Below are 15,573 nucleotides of genomic sequence, written 5' to 3' on the forward strand. Positions count from 1 at the left end.
TTTACTGACCTGACTTTTTATGGCTAGGACTTCTCTCTGTTCATTCTGTGTTCATCCAGGGAATGTAGTAGGACAATATTCTCAAGAGTAACTTCTTGTGGAATGAATGTGTGAGTATAACTAGCTCTTTATGATTATAGATGGTGCTTTACATATATAGGCACTCATTATGTGACTGTGTGATGCTGGTAGGATATAAGCCTTGCCAATTCCCTAAGGTGAGCCTATGCTTAGCATTATCAGTTGGGCCTCAAGTAATCAGGTGGTTCATAATGCTTTGTTGAATCTAACAGCTGACTAAGATTGCATGTCTCTGTTTAATCTCGGATTTAAAGGTCCCTGGAAGTTGAGCTATTCTAGAGCTGTATTCAGTAGGTAATGATATAAGGTGATCATGGAACCTAGAAATGTACCACCTTTGGGTATCTGGGTTGGGCACAGTAAGTGCCAAGGCACGTAATTAAGGAATTAAGAAGTGCTACTTAACATAAAATAGAAATTAGAAATAGGCAAAATTAGGAGATGGCACAGCAGAGATGCTGTCAGATGACAGAAACAGTGACTTGGACAATAAGGAGGCCAACAAGCAGGAACCCCTGATGCATGGGTACCAATGGATGAGCCAGAGGAAGTTGTCCTGAATCTTAACAGCAGAGAGCAGATGAGAGATTTTTAGAACTACAAAAAACAATAAGCTACATCATGTGAGGTAGGTGTCCTCAAGATAGTTTGATTCTGAGCAAATTACTGCCCGCCCTTTCTCAGACTTGACCAACCTTGGAACTCTAAATCTCCTGGGGGACCAGAAATGGGCAGCCAGGAAACAATTACATATTGAGTATCATGGGCGTTTTATGTAACATATACTGCGTTATATGTAGTCTTCTCTTATTTACTCTTCACAAGCATTTCTAGAGAAGGTGATATGAGTTTCATTTTATAAGTCAAAGAAACTGAGATTTGAGCTCTGATCTTCTTACCCTTGACCAAAGCTCATGATGTTTCCATGTTACTTTATTTTGTCCTGTCAGGAAAATGGTTATTTATAGTCTGACTTGTATTTTGTTCTGTGTATCTCCATCTCCTTTAAAGATAGGGCAGCATCCTTTATATTGTGCCCTAAATGTTGATATGGTTGCCCTTATGGGGAGGCAGTATTTATTGGGAAAATGCCAGAGCAACTATAGCATTATCTGCAGACATGGCCAACCCAGAGAAGAATTAGCCAGAGAATTGATAGCGTAGGGTAGCACTGCACTAATGGAAGTGAACAGTATTCTGAGCCAACTCATTGGTCGTCCTGTGACACCCCGATGCTCTGTGGCATGCTGCTGTATAATGTTTAAGGCCACATCCCTTTTTAGATACCTACCTGAGTCATTTCCAGTAGATGATGCTAAGATAAAGAATTCTGTGACTTAATTGTAGTTGGTAAATATTATCAGAGTCCCTGCACTACTTAGTACTTGTTCAGGCACTGAGTTAAACCCCCAGTAGTAGAATATTTCAGATTTAGATTATATCTGACAAGACTTAGAGGTCCCTATTGATATAAAAAAATGACAATTACCATTCAGTATAAATGTATAGAAACTGTGAACTCGTTTTATGGGGTAAATATTAGCTGCATGAAACTGATTATGCTTCCACAACTGGCGTTTGGGAGGACGGGCAAGAGGCCAGTGTCGCACAGACAGGAAGGGGAGTGAAGAGACCGTTCTGTCGTGTCTTTAAGTCATTCTTGTCATTTACATTCTTGTCTTCTTAACGATGTTTTCTTTTGTTACTTCAGTGCTTAATATTGCTTTTATATCTGTAAACACAAATGTGATTTTATTTTCTCAAAGCTGCACTCTTGATTTGATAATATAAATAAACCTTGATTGGCTTGGTTGTTTCAAAAGAATCACTGTATATTTTCTTTCATAGATCATTAAGTACTTTAAATGTTGATTGATGTTGTAATACTGTATTTTTAACACGAAACTTGGCCAGACAGCGAAAATATTTGCCAGGAGAAACAATTTTGAAAGAGACAGATTGGCTTTTGTTGCAAGAAAGTACATGGAGACTTAAATTGTAGAAGCAAAGTATTGTTTTATTTCTAAGCATCTGTAGACTGATGATTAGTTGATATGCAGTTTCAACATTTAAACAATATTGGGAAACTTACTTTAAAAGTGGTATTTTATTCAAAATGCTTGGTTATGCTCTTGCTACCAGAGATGAGATGATTCGTTCTGGTCAAACATACGAAAAGGGAGCCATTACATACACAACCAATATTAAAGCAGTAGATCGTTGATGATTTCACTCATTCTTAGAGTACACAGTTGTGTATGTACTTGGAACTATAGTTCTAGGGTCAGGTATTTACAGGCCTTGTATGAAAAGTCTGAAGATACCTTATCAGGCATTAAGTAACTAATGAGAACCGGCTACCTGGCCTCATGCTAGATGCTGTGTGAGTGAGATAGGGAGTAACACATGGCGTAGATCCAGCATAGGTTCACAGCGTAAGATAGTGGTGCACAGCAGCAGTCACAAGACATGCTTATTGCCCTCTCCAAGAATCTCCTTGAGTGTCAGGGGCATTCCATGGAGGAAAGGAACTTGAGTAGAGCCCTAAACTAGTAGGAAGATTTCACCCCTAAAATATAAGAACTTCTGTCTCCCTTCCCTGCATGACCCCCTTTCCCCATAAAATAATAAGAAAAGGAAACCCTAAGATCCTATAGGTGCTATATTTTAATAGATAATGTGTCTGGTAGAAGAAATACTGCTTTCCTTCCTACTGGAAATCATTATCATTTTGCCTGAAAGTGTTTTTGTTCAATATGGTTCCAAAGACTCACTTCACACACCAATCCTGTATTACTGATTTTTCAAACTTAAGATGCTAGTCCTCTGTGAAGCAGATAGGAGGAGTCTTTCTTTCACTATTTTGAGTTGATCAGAGTTCAGAATTTCTTTGGAATTGTCATACATGGGAAAATGCACACCTATGGAAACCTAGACTACAGCTGAACCATTAAAAGATGTCTCATCTTGCTGTATTTGTGGCCAGACTTGACATTTTACTTCTTTCACTTCTTGTTCTCTACCATCGTCCTTGAGATAAATTCCTGCCTAAATGAAAATGATTGGATAAAATTGGAAATAGCACAAAATAGTTCTCATTTTGATAACAATTATTTTATGATACACAGAAATAAGCTTTCATAAACAATACAAATTTAGATTCTAGCATTGGGAGTATCTTTTGGTATGTCTGCCACTACAGAGCTGCACCTTGAAGGATCCCATACTGATTTTTTGTTTTGTTTTTATTGTTAGTTTCTTAAGACTTTTTAGAGCAGTTTTAGGTTTGTGACAAAGTTGAGAGGGAGGTACAGACATTTCCTATATAACCCCTTCCCCCTGTTACTAACATCATTTACCAGAATGGTACTTTTTTTTTTTTTTTAATTTTTAACCAAGGATGAACCTACAGTGATACATCATCATCGCGCAAAGTCCACAGTTTACCTTAGGGTTTACTCTTGGTGTTATATAGTCTATGGGTTTGGGCAAATGTATAATGAATTACAAAATTATAGTATCATGCAGAGTATTTTCACTGCCCTAAAAATCCTCTGTGTCCCTTCTGTTCATTTTTTCCTCACCCCCTCTGCACCATCACCTCTGGAAACTACTGATCTTTTTACTGTCACCATAGTTTTGCCTTTTCCAAAACATCATAGAGTTGGAATCAGACAGGATGGAGCTTTTTCAGAGTAGCTTCTTTCCCTTTGTAATAATGCATTCACGGTTCCACCATGTCTTTTCATAGTTTGTTAGCTCATTTCTTTGTAGTGCTGAATAACATTCCATTATCTGGATGGACCACAGTTTATTTATCCATTCATCTGCTGAAGGACTTCTTGGCTGCTTCCAGGTTTTGGCAGTTATGAGTAAAGCTCCTGTAAACATCTATGTGCAGGTTTTTGTGTGGACGTAAGTTTTCAGCTCCTTGGTGTAAATACCAAGGAGTGCAATTGCTGGAACGTATGGTAGTTTTGTAAGAAAGTGCCAAACTGCCTTCCAAAGTGGCTGTCCCATTTTGTATCCCTGCCAGCAACATATGAAAGTCCCTGTTGCTCATCCCCACCAGCATTTGCTGGTGCCGGAGCCCCAGTGCACCATTCTAATAGGCGTGCAGTGATAGCTCGTTTTAATTTGCAGTTCCCTGATGACATAGGATGTGGAACATCTTTTCATGTGCCTGTTTGCCATATGTATATCTTCTTTGGTGAAGTTAAGGTTTTTGGCCCACTTAAAAAAAATTTTTTTTTAAAGAAGTTTTGGTGACTGCTTTTTAAAAAGTCTATAAGTTGAGAATGGAAAATTTCCTTACAGTGTTTTTGTTTGTTTGTTTGTTTGAAGAAAATCTAGAAGAGCATATAAAATAAGCCCGGTAAACCTAGTGTAATATGAAGCATAAAAATGTTTTAAAACTACACATATAAAGGAGGTTTAAAATGTTTTTCATGGAACTACCTTTATGGTGCTGGATGGTGGAGTTTTTATTTTAAATGAAGACATTCCGTTTTCCAGGACATGATTTATACAAGAAAACATATAATGTCCTGTTGAACGTAGGCCAAATACATTCCCAGACGCTTTGTTACCCAAACCTTTTGAGGGATTTCTTTATAGATGTTTTTGGCAGAAGTGGTGAGTTTAGAGGAAACATATAAGAAATACCAGATGCAGTTTTCTGAATTGCCGTAAATGGTTAAAAAATTATTTGTGATGATATAAACATCTGGGTATACTAGACAATGCCAGGACTTTAGTTAAGAAAAAAGTTTACATCAATTAGATGAATAACTAAGCCCTTTTAAACTTAATAGTTATATTTTATTTATTTTATTTTTTTAAATTTTATTTATTTATTTGACAGAGACACAGCGAGAGAGGGAACACAAGCAGGGGGAGTGGGAGAGGGAGAAGCAGGCCTCCCGCGGAGCAGGGAGCCCAATGCGGGGCTCGATCCCAGGACCCTGGGATCATGACCTGAGCCGAAGGCAGATGCTTAACGACAGCCACCCAGGCGCCCCCTTAATAGTTATATTTTAAATGTGTGTTTTATTAATTCTTCTAAAGTACAAAGGAAAAAATAAATTATGTAGAGATGGGGATGTTTTGAGTTATTATGTTTTGTGTATTTTCCCTCATATGGACAGAGTCAGAACATAAATCATTTATTCTTTTTGTCCTGTGTTCTGTTCTTCCCAGATATTCTCCTTTCCTAGAGGAAAATCAATCATTCTTTGATTTACTTATCAAAAATGCATTGTTTCTTGCTATGTATCCAGCACTGAAATAGGCACTGGAGATACAGAGATATAGGGGACCGGTGCTTGCAGGAGGCTTAGAGTCGGACAAGAAGGGGAAGGTTACATGTAATCACATACATGCAACCAGTTGTTTCAAAAGGAGGAACAATTCATTCTACTTGGTGATGGTGATATGGAGGGGTAGAGAAGGCTAGTGAACGGTATACTTGACCTCACTTGAGCAATGAATAGGTACAGCTAAGCAGGCAGGAGTTGGGGAAACAGCATTCTAGATAGAGGGAGAAATTCATATAAATCTATGCAGTTTAATCCGGAAACTGGTGGATCTGGTGGACCGGTAATGACCAAAGGGGAGGTGGTGGTGGAAGTGGGTTGTTATGTGGAGAAATGAAACTATAAGTATGGATCACAAACATAAATTATAAACTGGGGCCCAAGAAATAATACAAGAGAACAAATCGGACCAAGTAGAGAGAGTGGTGAATTGAAGAGTTTCTTAGGGAGACAGCAAATTCTTGGCTCCATCCGACTGTTGCATTGCAGGCCTGTGGGGCCCAGTGTTGCCAAATCTCCAGATCTTTCAAGAGACACGGGAAATGTAGACTTTCATGTGAAATATTCCAATTTTTTTTTTTATGTGATACCAAATTTAAAACACCCTGTGTGGGCTGAAAAAACATTTCTTTGGGCCAGATTTAGTCCATGCCATTTGCAACAGGGAGCTTTCAGAAATGAGTTGAGGTTCAGTCATAAGCCTAGAAAGCCTTTTGTCATTATTTTCTATAATGGTGATGATATTCAGTAAGTGGCAAAATTATTATAATGGCTTTACTTTTCTCTGACAAAATTGCAGCCTTTTTGGGATATGGCTGGTGTGTGTGCACCTTTTAAAATTATGTAATTTGATTCACAATATTCAGTCTTTAAAAAAAATTTTGTTTCGATATGGAAAAATGCAGTACAAATTATCTGAATTCATACTAAAGAATTGAGGGAGGAGGGGGAGAGGGAAAATAAATTTGATCTGGTTACATTAAAGATATTTATATAAGACCTGTTGTAAATGCACATAGTAACTAATTGTACAAATAATCCAAGAGACCTCAGTGTTGCTATTTTAATGGAGTCACAGATTCTGATCTAGTGAAATTCAAATTAATGAGCTTATATTGTATTAATAATGTCTTTTCATGTGAGTTCATTGCTAGGAAGTGGAATTTAAAAAATTACTTTTCATTCATCAATTATTAATTACAGTTAGGGAATGAGAAAGCACTCACCATGTACTTCAGACCTTAAAATTCTATGATATGGTTGAAAAGAATTGAGTTAAAAGATAAAGTAGTTGCCAGTATGTCTTAACTTCAAATGTTAAATATAAAATGCCTTTAAAAAGTATTATTTGGTGTTTATAAAGAAATCGATCTTGTAGAAGTTGAAATTCTGTGATAAAAAGATCATCTAATTTCTAGCCTTTGCTTTGATTATATTTAATTAAATGAAGAGGCTGAGCTTCCTTATATTGGATTTAATGTATTAAGATTCACATTTATTTTTTAGGTAGCTAGTGCAAGTAAGACACTAGACCCAGTTTATTTACCAACCTATCTATAAATGAAATCATCTTCTAACATTTTTTCTTCCTTCTCTTGGTTCCTTGTTTCGTAAAGAGGACAAGACAAAACGGAGGCAAAATTATCAGTGTTAATAGTAACTGAAATGATACATTATTGGTATTGTTTAGGGGTAAAAGATGAATTCTTTAGTTATTTTAAGAGATCAGATGAGTGAGTACTAATGCTTAATATAGCACTTCACTGTTTAGAAAAGTCACATTTAATCAGTAGATTGAAAATCCTTTGAGATTAAGCATGCATATTTTACAAAATAGGCAACAGCGTCTGGCCCTGGTGAAAGGACTGTGACTCATATGCAGGTCTTCTGACCCTCAAGTCCTGTTCCAATCACCTTTCTTTTCTCTGTCAGGTGACTGTTAAATAAATCTGACTTGAGTGTTGTCCAAGGGAGCTAAGTCATGCAACAGCCAGATGACTTTGTAAGGAGTGTGACTTAATTTTATGATGTGCTCTGAAGACAGAATGATAATGCAGTGTTACTAATCACAAATAAAATGTAAAGTTATGATGGACTTATTTGTTGTAGTCAGTACATTTTAATGTTCAGTTTTGATTTTAAATCAAGTGGTGAGGGCCGCAGTGTCCTCTCTAGGCATTATGGAGAAGAGGCTGTGATATGGCAGGTTTTAGGATGGCATATATTTAGAGTAACTCTTCCCCTAAACTAGACTAACTCTCAGTTGCTTTATTGCTCAACTTTAAAGCGTATCCCCCTGCCTTTTATTTTCTTTTTTTAACTTCCAAAGAATTATTTTGGCATGTTAGATTATTTCATAGGCATATTATATTTGGCTAAAAACCCATTTCTGAATAACCGTTATTTTGTCTGCCCATATAAATACAGTTCTGATTTCAAATTGTGGTTTGAATTAGTGTTCAGTTTTTGTGGAGAAATATTCAGAATCTCTGATGGGAGGAAAATAAGGGTGCCTGGAGAAAAAGAGAAGTCTGTAGGGACCTTTAAAGTCAGTATTTGACTTTCTTTTCTAAACCTTTCCTAGTTAATACCATTCTTCCAAGCCCTCCCTCCAAATTCTGAGGGTTTCTTCATAGACTTTAATATCAGAATATGTTTAAACTACTACTTGAATTTGAAACAGCCCTCTGTATGCCTGCAAGGATATGCAGAGTTATCATTCTCTATCACAATTAGTTTAGGACTAACTTGTATTCTGATGAGTTTAAGAAATTTTTATTCTATAATTTTGGCTGTTAGGCTGTTTTGACCCTACCTTTCAGAACAGAGATTTTAATCAAAATTATATTAATGAATTTCATCAAGAAGATATCTTTGACTTGAACTCTATTTTTATTTATTTATTTATTTATTTTACGATTTTATTCATTTGACGGAGAGCACAGGCGGGGGAGTGGGAGCAGGAGAGGGAGAAGCAGGCTCCCTGCTGAGCAGGGAGCCCAATGCGGGGCTCAGGACCCTGGGATCACGCCCTGAGCTAGAAGCAGACACTTAACTCATTGAGCCACCCAGGCACCCCGAACTTTATTATTTTTTTTTAAAGATTTATTTATTTTGTGAGAGAGAAAATGGGGGGTCCGGGGCGGGAGAGATGAGGGGCAGAGGGAGAGAATCTCAAGCAGACTCCCTGCTGAGTGCAGAGCTGGATGCGGGACTCAGTCCCAGGACCCCAGGATCATGACCTGAGCTGAAATCAAGAGTAAGATGCTAAACTGACTGAGTCACCCAGGCGCCCCTTGATTTGAACTTTATTAATAGAGATTTCTTGATCTGTTTTTTTATAGAGCAAAATTAAATTTTTCTAATTTATTAAAATTTTAATCAGAGCAAAATCAACTCTTTGCTCTATGAATTTTACTCTGAAGATTTTGATCATTCAGTTTTATCTTCCTTTTCTTTTTTTAATGAGACAGTATACTGTAGTGGTTACATTCTGGTTATGCTCCAAAGCAGGGCTGTCCAATAAAAATATAATGCAGGCCACATGTATAATTTACTAATGTTTAATAGCCATGTTAAAAATAAAAAGATACAGGTGAAGGTAATTTTATTTTTTTTATTTTTTTTAAAATTTTTTTGTGAAGGTAATTTTAGTAATATTTTATATAGCCCAGAATATTATTATTTTGATATATAATCAATATAAAAAATCGTTAATTTTAGAAGAAAGTAGATGGAGATCTGAGAAAGGGAAGGTGGAGGTAAATTTGACCTCTCTTTCTCTGCTACCTTTCTGTAGTGGGGGAGGATGAAACAGAAGACTGTGCCCATCATTACTCCGGCTCTTACTGTAGTTCATGAGTGGGATGGTTAATTCAGAACATTGACAAGATACTAATTTACTTGCTGTTCTTCCTCTGAATAGTTGAGAATTCTATTTACATTCAGAATGTAGTAATAGAAAGGGCCCAAATAGCACCATGTGTTCGTAGTATTTATGTGCGCATTAAGAATCTAAAATGTCTTTTACTGACTCAGACTTTAATAGTAATCTTGTTCTCTCTCTCTCTTTTTTCTTAATGTCCAAGCTTAAATTCCTTACTGGAAAGACAGGAAAGGAAACGTTTGTAGTAGATTTTCCAAACACAAACCTTGCTTTTATAATATGGTTATGGCAACCATCTCTATTTTGGTAAAGTTAGCCTATTATATGAATTACATTTTGCAATTTAGATTTTTGCAATTTAGAAGAACCACAAGCCATTGCAAACAATTAAACTGGACATTTTTGTATATACACTTAGTACTTTAAATAAGAATATTAGGCATTGTGCAAGGCAGATTGAAAACATAAAGCAGATGGACCTGGCCTAATCTGTAGGGTTTAGAGAAAACTTTGAGGAAGTGACCTACAAACTTAGATGTGAAGGTGAATAAGAGTTAAAATAGGCGGTCCTGATGGAAAAGAACTTTTCAGGTAGAAGAAAAATTACCTGCAGAAGTCTTGTAGTAGGAATTGAGAGTCCAGAAATAAACCATACATTTCTCATCCGTTGGTTTTCAACAAGAGTGCCAAAAAAATAGTTTTTTCAACATACGGTGCTGGAACAACTGGATATCTACATGCACAAGAACAAAATTGATCCCTTACCTCACACCATGCATGAAAATGAACTCAAAGTGGATCACAGACCTGCATTTTAGAGTTAAAATGATAAAACTTTTAGAAGAATACACAGGAATAAATCTTTGTGATGTTGAATCAGGCATTGATTTCTTTGATGTGAATCTAAAAGCACAGGTAACAAAAGAAAAAAGTTGGCCCTCATCAAAATTAAAAACTCTTGTACTTCAAAGATAGCATCAAGAAAGCAAAAGGACAGCCCACGGAATGGGGGAAAATGTTTGTGAGTCCTGTATCTGACAAGGGGACTTGTATCCAGCTACCACCAGGAAAATGCAGCATAATTCAGAGTAGTTTTGTGGAAAGAGGTCGGAGTCTAGTGTTTGGATTGGAGTGTTTCTTGATTTGAAAAGTAGAGCACTGCTGCAGAGCAATCTCTTCATTTCTTTCAGAACCAAACTTGTAATCTAGCTTGGGTAAGCATCTCCTTCAGCTCAAATTATCCACTTCTGAGGTGACAGGTATCAGAACTCGCTGGGTCTGGCTGAGAGTGCCTTCGTCTGGGAATTGTTGGCCCTGTGGCACAGTTGGATTTATGAACAGGGTATCTCCTATTGTAATTCTAGACTTTGCCTGTAACACTGCTTGGATTCCAGCTGTTCCACCAAGATTTTACAGATTTAAATAAGAATCATAAAATAAAATAGTCCAGCATTCTTCTGAATTAGTCACATAAGCTATCGTTATTTTGATAAGTAGGTTAGAACCAGTGATCTGAATTGGGTTTTGCAACCTATATACCTCAGAATACTTTGTCCTATGAGCTGCACCCCAAGCTGTGCTCTTAGTTGTATTAAATACTCTTCTTAGCTCACCAAAAACCAGAGTCCAGCCAGGAAAATGGAAAAGGAAAATCTAAAATTGTCCTTTCCATTTCTCCCCCATTAAAGAGTGGCTCTGGAAATGTTTTATGCACGGAAGCAGTGGTGAAAAATCTTTTGCTATTAAGTTTCTGAAGAGAATGAAAACCCTTTTTCAGTTTTTAAATTTTCTGTTAAAGAATCAAATACTTTATTGGGGATAAACTGTGTCAATAAAGGCATAGTCTGGCTGCCAGGTAATTTCTATACCAGAAAGCCCAGTTCCTGAACCAAAGAAGAGATGGAAGTTATTAAATATTACTAATTAGAATAAGTGTACATATTCAAAATTTATAGGAAAGATGTTATAAATCTCATTATATATTCATCCAGGCTATTTTAATCAGTTTAATGACTATCTTTATTCACATGTTTTAAAACAGATGAACTCCGACAAGAAATGCTGGATGATGTACAAAAGAAATTGATGAACTTAGTAAACAGCACAGAAGGAAAAGTGGACAAGTATGCTCTGCCTTTTAACTTTTATGTATTTTATGGAGATTACCTTTACGGTAAAAAGAGCTTCTACATGTAGATGTTTATATGTAATTAAGTTTTTAAAAAGCCTTTTCTTGTATGGTGATGAGATGTAGGTCGTTTTCATGAGGAGTCAGTAGAATAACTTCTCTTGGTTTTTAAATGGATTTTTCCCAGCTCAGATTCTTTTTCTTAAAACCATGTGGAAGAGTTAAAACATCACCATAATAGGAAGTACGTAGAAAATAAAAAAGTTTTATTCTTAGCATTCTTTTGAACTCTCTCTAGCTGTCCTTAAAGAACATACCTTGCTTCGGTGCTTTAGGTCTGAAACCTAGGTATATATGTAACATATCATTAATATTTGAAAGATTTAGATATTATTAGCAAATTTTTAATAAATGTGAGCATGGGCATAGAAGCATACCTGTGAAGCACAAGAGCTGTCCTCACCATTTGAGGTGGGGAGGGAGACATTGGGAGTATCTTAAGGCAGAAGCCAGACGGACACTGAGGGTCACTGAGCACCATCTCAGTGGATTGATTTGGTTGGAGAAAGTAAGTGGGTAATAACTGATGTTTTAAAAGGTATGCATTTTTAGCTTGTTTGAAATGTCTTTGATTAGACTTATCAAGAGGTTTTTTTTTTTTAAGTACTTCAAAATATTTTGTTGTTCAGTGGTTTCTTGGTAACTTTTTAAAGTATAATAAATGTGTATATATTTAGTGTTTATTGTGTGGGTACACTAAATATGGGGATAACTTTTGAGTTAGCCTGAGCTGTTTCTGCCTTTATTTTCACAGAATCCTTATGAGAAACCTCTTCATTGGACATTTCCACACGCCAAAACATCAGCGCCACGAGGTGCTACGATTAATGGGGAGCATCCTGGGTATCAAGAGGGAGGAAATGGAGCAGGTAACTGAACGATGGAAAGTCATTCTGAATATTTTTATAACTCAGATAGTGGCATCATATAAAAGTGTCTTCTTTTACTCTATATTATAGAGCTTTTCCTTTTTCTCAGTAATGTGGAAATTGACCTGTTCATACTACCATGAAGAGGTGGATTTGTTCAGCTTGTGTAATACTAGTTTTGTCACTTATAAGTCACGTCTCCTGTCAAAATGCTAAGTTTTGAGACATGACAAGCCTCAACTCTGATTTGAGATAGTGCTTAGGATGACATTTTATTGTATGTGTAGCCTCTCCCAGTAAGAAACGTTTACTAGGAATTGGACTTGAAAAGCATAGTGTGCTACCATCTGAAATCAAGTAAAAATAGTTCTTCTTTTTTTCTTTTCTTGTATTGATAAAACTTTTCTGTTTTAAAATAATCTTTTAGTTGCTTCACGGAGATCAGGGTGGTGTTACCAGGTGGATGACTGGGTGGCTTGGAGGAGGATCAAAAAGTGTCCCCAACACGCCTCTGAGACCAAATCAACAATCTGTGCTTAATAGCGTAAGCGCCAATTTTATTCTTGCTCTGATATGAGTGGTCAGATGGATGTGCCTCGCATTCATGTGTGAAAATCACATTTCTTGTTTAGGCTATTTTATTATACAGCCCTTTTATTTTGGAGTTGTGGAAACTGAGATCCAGAGAGGTGATTAGCTTAAGGATAATAAGCCAGTTTATTTATTTTATTTTATTTGTTTATTTATTTTTAAAGATTTTATTTATTTATTTGACAGAGAGCACAAGCAGGGAGAGGGGCAGAGGGAGAGGAGAAGCAGGGTCCTCGCTGAGCAGGGAGCCCGATATATGGGACTCAGTCCCAGGACCCTGGGATCATGACCTGAGCTGAAGGCAGATGCTTAACCGACTGAACCACCCAGGCACCCCATTAAGCCAGTTTAAATAAATTTATTGCATATATGTTTTATTTTAGCTTTTTATTTATACAGTACTTTTGTTTTTCAAAGTATTAAGTATTTTTGTATTTGATCATGCTGCTATAGGCACAGCATCATTTGTCTTACTACTAAATTATGAAATTCTTAAAGACAGAGGCTTTATTTTATGCATGTTTGTGTCTACCTGGTCATTCAGCACTTAACTTACTGAGCACCTGCTGTGTACCAGACTGTTCTCAACTTTGGGGATGCAGCAGCAAACCAGAAGACCAAGTGCCTGCCCTCAACAAACTTACATCTTGGCAGGAAGAAGTAGTTAATAAACATGAAAACACAGTGCCTGGTAGTCTGAATGAACATTAATAAATAGAGTAGCTCGGGACACCTGGCTGGCTCATTTGGAAGAGCATTGACTCTTGATCTCGGGGTCATGAGTTCAAGCCCCACATTGGGTGTAGAGATTACTTAAATAAATAAATAAAAACTAAAAAACTAAAAATAAATAAAATTGAGTAGCTCTGTGAATTATGTGGAGTTTGTTCTTTATTTTACTTTGTTTTTTAATAAAGAAGAAACTGAGGATAGGCAATATACCCAGAGCTGGTTGAAGATAAAAAATACCCTAGTTTAAATCAGATGGCATGAAATTTATGTTAAAGGAGAGGTCTAGGGGTGCCTGGCTGACTCAGTCGGTGGAGCAGGGGTTGTGGGTTCGTGCCCCATGTTGGGTGTAGAGATTACTTAAAAATAAAATCTTACAAAAACAAAGGAAAGATTTACACTACATTATTTTAATCTGATAATATTACTGGTGAGCTTTTGCTATATTCATTGATTAAATATGACTTTTAATACTTGTTTTTGTTGCTGTGTTTCATGTCCATGTAAATAGAACTAAAATGATTTAAGACGATGCCTTAAGTGCCATCAATGGCAAGAAATTTGTCATCAGGTAGCTAATTATGACTAAGGTTTGTAACAAATGTTATCATCAAACATTATTGATTATATTGCTAAAGGTTTTAATTGATAAACGTAACTAAAGCACTAGTAGTTTTAATGGTTCATAAAACTTAATTATAAAGAAATGATTCAGAAGGCATGATTAGTTTTTGATATTTAATTAGAGTAGCTGGTACATTTTTTTGGTTTAATAAGTATAATTTAATATCTGCCTAATATATAACCCAAATATTATTTCCTTAGTCTTTTTCAGAACTTTTTGTTAAATTTCTAGAAACAGAATCTCATCCATCTGTTCCACCACCAAAGCTTTCTGTTCATGATATGAAACCTCTGGATTCACCAGGAAGGAGAAAAGTAGTTACAAATGTACCAGAAAGTTTTAAAGGTAAAACCAGATATTTATTTTTTCTACAATTTAAAAAATTGAATGTGTAATTTATGATTATGTTTTAACCGTGATCTTAACTAAATTTTTAGTGTTTTTGAAAATGTGCAGTGACTTCTTCCAAAATTCCAACAAAGCATTAGATTTTGGCTTCATATATTCTGTAGCAATCCGATACTTAATAGCTTAGATTAACCTAAACAATATGAAATATTTTTCCTTTGTATACTGAAATAATTCTTCTCTCTGTATAAGCCACTTTGAATTATTCTTGGAAGTGCTGGTAAACCAGTAAACCTTTGTTTGGTCATCTGTTTTTCTTTCATACTAATGGTGCTTATTGCTAAATTAGAGTTAAAAATGTAGTTTATATTCAGATTGTTTCAGTTTCTCTGTTATAAATATTGCTGTGATGAACATCCTTGATAAATTTTTGCACACATCCTTAATGTTTCCCTTAAGATAAATTTTTGAAAGTATAATACTTACATGTAGACATTTCTTTTTTTTTTAATTTCTTTTTTTTTTTTAAGATTTTATTTATTTGTGAGAGAGAGAATGAGAGAGAGCACGCGAGGGAGGAGGGTCAGAGAGAGAAGCAGACTCTCTGCTGAGCAGTGAGCCTGATGTGGGACTCGGTCCCGGGACTCCAGGATCATGACCTGAGCCAAAGGCAGTCGCTTAACCAACTGAGCCACCCAGGCGCCCTACATGTAGACATTTCTTTTTTTTTTTTAAAGATTGTATTTATTTATTTGACAGAGAGAGAGATAGCGAGAGCAGGAACACAAGCAGGGGGAGTGGGAGAGTGAGAAGCAGGCTTCCTGCCAAGCAGGGAGCCCGATGTGGGACTCGATCCCAGGACCCTGGGATCATGACCTGAGCCGAAGGCAGACGCTTAACGACTGAGCCACCCAGGCGCCCCATGTAGACATTTCTTTTTT

At 36.3% G+C, this 15,573-nt stretch overlaps 1 protein-coding gene across 2 annotated transcripts in view; it reads left to right on the forward strand.

The window, feature by feature from the left end:
• Nucleotides 1–14,694, forward strand: part of TRIP11 (thyroid hormone receptor interactor 11) — a 58,884-nt gene extending 44,190 nt beyond the window's left edge. For both annotated transcript variants that reach the window (XM_081830038.1, XM_081830039.1), the window contains exons 17-20: nt 11,324–11,405; nt 12,225–12,339; nt 12,767–12,883; nt 14,485–14,694. In XM_081830038.1, the coding sequence (XP_081686164.1) occupies nt 11,324–11,405; nt 12,225–12,339; nt 12,767–12,883; nt 14,485–14,679 (509 nt within the window). In that variant the 3' untranslated portion in view covers nt 14,680–14,694. The remainder of the gene's footprint in view (nt 1–11,323; nt 11,406–12,224; nt 12,340–12,766; nt 12,884–14,484) is intronic.
• The last annotated feature ends 879 nt before the right edge of the window (nt 14,695–15,573 follow it).

Source organism: Leptonychotes weddellii, chromosome 9 (genome assembly GCF_054177405.1).
Source record: "Leptonychotes weddellii isolate Sample4059 chromosome 9, ASM5417740v2, whole genome shotgun sequence".
Classification (NCBI taxonomy): domain Eukaryota; kingdom Metazoa; phylum Chordata; class Mammalia; order Carnivora; family Phocidae; genus Leptonychotes; species Leptonychotes weddellii.